The following is a 4,271-nucleotide window of genomic DNA, read 5'->3' as shown; positions in this document are numbered from 1 at the left end:
ATGTCTAAATTATATTTTAAATAATATTTTTTTACTAATAATAATAATTTATCTTAATTATGTAAAATAAGGAAATTAATTCTTGTTTAATTAAATAATTGATTAAGAGAAACAGAATGCTAATTTGCTTTAATTCAATATAAGAGCTCAAAATATATGTACACTATCACAATATGAACGTCACTCACATTTTATGGGGAAAAGAATATAACATGGCTTTGCGAGAATCAAATATAAAGACTTAAAAATTTATAATGCAGGATTTGCACCAAATATTAGCATACCTTCCTGGGTTATACTCGGTTGATATTGTTTTTTTCTTTTTTCCTAAAAGAAGTAGTTATTATAAAAGTTATATTCAAGATTATTTTTTATTAGTGGACAATATAAAAACAAATAGATATTTTTCACACTAATAATAATCTATAAAAATTAAACCCTTAAAATAATTTAGAACATAATAATTGTAATTCTCTCAATTGCTTGGTTGGGCCGTTTGCCTAAGATTTGGGCCGATGTTTTGTTAGACCAAGCGGGCAGGCCCATTGTCCAGATGGTGATGATGCCTGAACACGACGGAGGGGTTTGCTTTGTTGATTGTGTTGGTTAGGTTCGAAGATGAACAAAAATGGCGTTATTCCGTCGTGGATGAAGCAGCAATGGCGGGGCATAGTGAAAGTGCGTTTGAAATGGGTCAAGAACCGAAGCCTGGACCACGTCATCGACAAGGAAACCGATCTGAAGGCGGCGTGCCTCCTTAAGGACGCCGTGAACCGCTCCTCCACCGGCTTCCTCACCGCGCAATCCGTCGCCGACTGGCAGAAACTTCTCGGCCTGACCGTCCCCGTCCTCCGCTTCCTCCGCCGCTACCCCACCCTCTTCCACGAGTTCCCCCACCCTCGCTGGCCCTCCCTCCCCTGCTTCCGCCTCACCGACACCGCACTCTTCCTCCACTCCCAGGAACTCTCCCTCCACCAAACCCACCAAAACGGCGCCGTCGAAAAACTCTCCAAGCTCCTCATGATGTCCAACTCACGCGCCCTCCCTCTCCACTCCCTCCACGCGCTCAAGTGGGACCTCGGCTTACCCGACACCTTCCACAAAACCCTAGTCCCCCAATTCCCCAACCACTTCCAATTCGTCAAGTCCCCCAACGGCGTCGTTTCGCTCAAGCTATCCCGCTGGCCCGACGAACTCGCGGTTTCCGCACTGCAGAAGCACAACGAGGGTGGGACCCACTACCGCGAATTCAAGCGGGGACAATCCGCGTTGGCTTTTCCGATGCGGTTTCCGAGGGGCTACGGCGCGCAGACAAAAGTGAGGACGTGGATGGAGGAGTTTCAGAAGCTTCCTTATGTTTCTCCTTATGTGGATTCCACGAAGATTGATCCTAACAGCGATTTGATGGAGAAGCGTGTGGTTGGGGTTCTGCACGAGATTTTGAGCTTGACTCTGCACAAGAAAACCAAGAGGAACTACTTGAGGGGCTTGAGGGAAGAGTTCAACCTTCCGCATAAGTTTACCCGCATTTTCACCAGGTATCCTGGGATTTTTTACCTCTCCTTGAAGTGTAAAACCACCACGGTTACTCTCAAGGAAGGTTACCAGAGTGGGAAATTGGTGGACCCGCATCCTCTTGCTCGGCATAGAGATAAGTTCTACCATGTGATGCAGACGGGGCTGCTTTATCGCGGTGACGGATCCTTGAAACCTCGGGAGAACAAGATTGAAAATGATGAGCTAAGGAGTGAGGACGAGGTTGAAATGAGTGACCAACTCTGCGAGAGTGAATGAGATTTTGATGCAGAATTTTGTTAGTATGATACACGCAACCGGATAATTCGTTTTAAAGAAAAATTGTTTCCTCCCCAGGTTAGTAGCTCTGTTCCTAACTAGCTTCATGGCGCGGTTTGTTCGATTTGTCTTGCCCATAACAGTGGAACATTCATGTACTTTGTTATATATACTTTCGTTTTTAACTATTATTATAGGGTATAATGGATTCAGGGATTGTTGCTTATTATAACCATAAAAAATTGAATTGTGAACTCATTGTCTCTATAGGACCTGTTGTGGAGTGGAAATTTCATTCTGTTTTTCAACAATGTTTATAGCTGCGGCATTTTTTATATATAAAGATTCAGTGAAGCCAGATGATGGTTTGCAATTGCTTGTCTGCTTTAGGTTGATAGATAATTGGATGTGCTACTTTTGACAAATTTTGAACTCTGATTAATATCTGCTGTGCTATTTTACACTGGTTCACATATGTTGTCTAATTGACTACGGTGAGCTGGTTAGTTTGTTTTCATTAAAATTTCCCCGTTAGTCACCAACTGGAAATATATTTCTTCTTTAAGTTAGAACCTTGCAGATATCAATTAGCAATCAACTGTGAACTTTATTAACTACTCGTATGTCATACCAGCTTGCTTCACAATTTTAAGTTAATGACTATAATTTGAGAGTAGTGTTTAACTTAATTAATTTGCTCGATTGTAAGTTTAATGTCAGCTAAGTGAATATTTCTTTTTAGGCATTTCCCTTTTTTTCAATTCAAATACAAGCATGTGCTATAGATTTCCTTTTTATTTTATTCTGGTGTTATAGATTTCCTTTTTATTTTATTCTGAAATAAATCATGTCAGTATGATGGAGAAATACAGCATTTGGTATTCAATTACACAACACAGGATTGAAAAGTCCATTTACTTTTATTGGTATTGCGAATAACAGCCGGCATCCACATAATTATCTGCTTCATTTCTTTTGGTATTCTAAATATATACATCGGTGCTATTTTGGGGGTGAAACAGTTAGTCTGCTGATTAATGCTTGTATCATTAAAATAAGCACTAATAAAAAGAAATTCTGTTTAATTGAAGGTTTGCAAGAAATATCATAGGAGTGGAAAGAAGATCATTTTAGGTAGAAAAGTATTGCCTGATGCAGGCAAGGAACATGATCTTCCTTGAGAAATTGTTGCAACAAAATGTTGTGTACCTGTGTGAGCGGCTTTAAACTTTCTTGTTCGAGGGCAGTTTGTTGAAGCTATTGAATATGCTGGAGATCACTGAAACTGAACTACTCTGGCCTGAATGGTTTACGGACATTATTTATCAGCTGTATCTACTAATCATGTTACAGTATTCTTTATTTTTTGCCACTTTGGCGATCTGTCAACCCGCACTTATGTTTTGATTCTAAGGTGGAAATTTGAGTTGACAAATAACACAAAATGTAGGATTTTTTTTTCTCCCTATGTTGAGAATTTGTTGCAACAAAAGTTTTCTTTATTATGGTTCATTCAGTTGGAAAATATTCTTAGGGAGTTTAGAAGCAGAAAAGTTTTCCCATTTCCTCTCGAGATTGCTATTCATCGTCCTCGTGTAATCACGTTAACAGCGATCTTCAAGGGAGGGATAATTCAACATGTAGGCTAGATCAACAGCTCACAGTAGCTAGGACATGGCATTTATGGATCTTAACTCTTCTTAAGGACTAACAAATCAACCTAAATAAGCTTGGTCTTTGAGTAGAGTTTTCAAATCAATGATGCATTTGAATAATCTCTTGCGAGTAAACATGAGCTGTGGAGGAAAAATCAACATGGATTTTAGTATGTATAGATTGATCGTGTGATAGAATATGAAATTCACTCATGTTTCCGTTGTCACCCTTGTGGTATCAACAAGACGTTTCTTTTCCTCTCCAAATCAGTATTTTCTTTTCGTCCTCCCCTCTCCAATTGAATGAGCAGTGAGATATCTACTACTGAACATTCATGAGTTGCTCAAATTTCACTATCAATTGTTCCAATTTCTTTTTTGGTTGGCTTTCGTTTTTTACTTAAGCTGACTAGATTGTTGGGTCACAGGTTGGCTACCTCCTTTATTTATTGGGCGGGCAGTTAATTGACCATATGAACTCGGGACTCGGGTGTTATCTTAATATGACATGGCAACTTTGGAGTACATGTCTGTACGTGAGGCCACTACTGCATGTGTGAAGCGATTTGTGATGTTTGGAACAATTGGGTAGGTGATGGTCTATGGGTTAGTCTATAAATATTATAGTTGCCTCGGGTTTCTTTGCAAGTTAAAAAAATGCGTGATGCAACTCGAGTGTGTAGTACTTGCAGTTAACTGTCCTGCAATTAGAATTAATTATACAGGTCACTTAGTGTACTTTGGTTCATGGGTTTGTGGACAAACCCATGATGACCTAAATAAAAATATTAAAGTTAGAAAAAAAATCTTTAAAGTTTATAA

The 4,271-nt window shown here is 39.4% G+C and overlaps 1 protein-coding gene across 2 annotated transcripts; it reads left to right on the top strand.

Moving 5' to 3' along the window:
* Positions 1-559: 559 nt before the first annotated feature.
* On the top strand, positions 560-4,271 carry LOC100808403 (protein WHAT'S THIS FACTOR 9, mitochondrial). 2 transcript variants are annotated; one of them, XM_003521469.5, is made up of 2 exons: positions 560-1,872; positions 2,886-3,286. In XM_003521469.5, the coding sequence occupies exon 1, from the start codon at positions 619-621 to the stop codon at positions 1,792-1,794; it is 1,176 nt and encodes a 391-aa protein (XP_003521517.1). In that variant the 5' UTR covers positions 560-618; the 3' UTR covers positions 1,795-1,872; positions 2,886-3,286. The 2 variants fall into 2 exon arrangements, with proteins under 2 accessions (XP_003521517.1, XP_025983697.1); XM_026127912.2 differs by lacking the exon at positions 2,886-3,286 and adding an exon at positions 3,878-4,271 and having other exon boundaries at positions 561-1,872.

Source organism: Glycine max, chromosome 3 (genome assembly GCF_000004515.6).
Source record: "Glycine max cultivar Williams 82 chromosome 3, Glycine_max_v4.0, whole genome shotgun sequence".
Taxonomy (NCBI): domain Eukaryota; kingdom Viridiplantae; phylum Streptophyta; class Magnoliopsida; order Fabales; family Fabaceae; genus Glycine; species Glycine max.
This window is presented reverse-complemented; position numbering and strand designations above follow the sequence as displayed.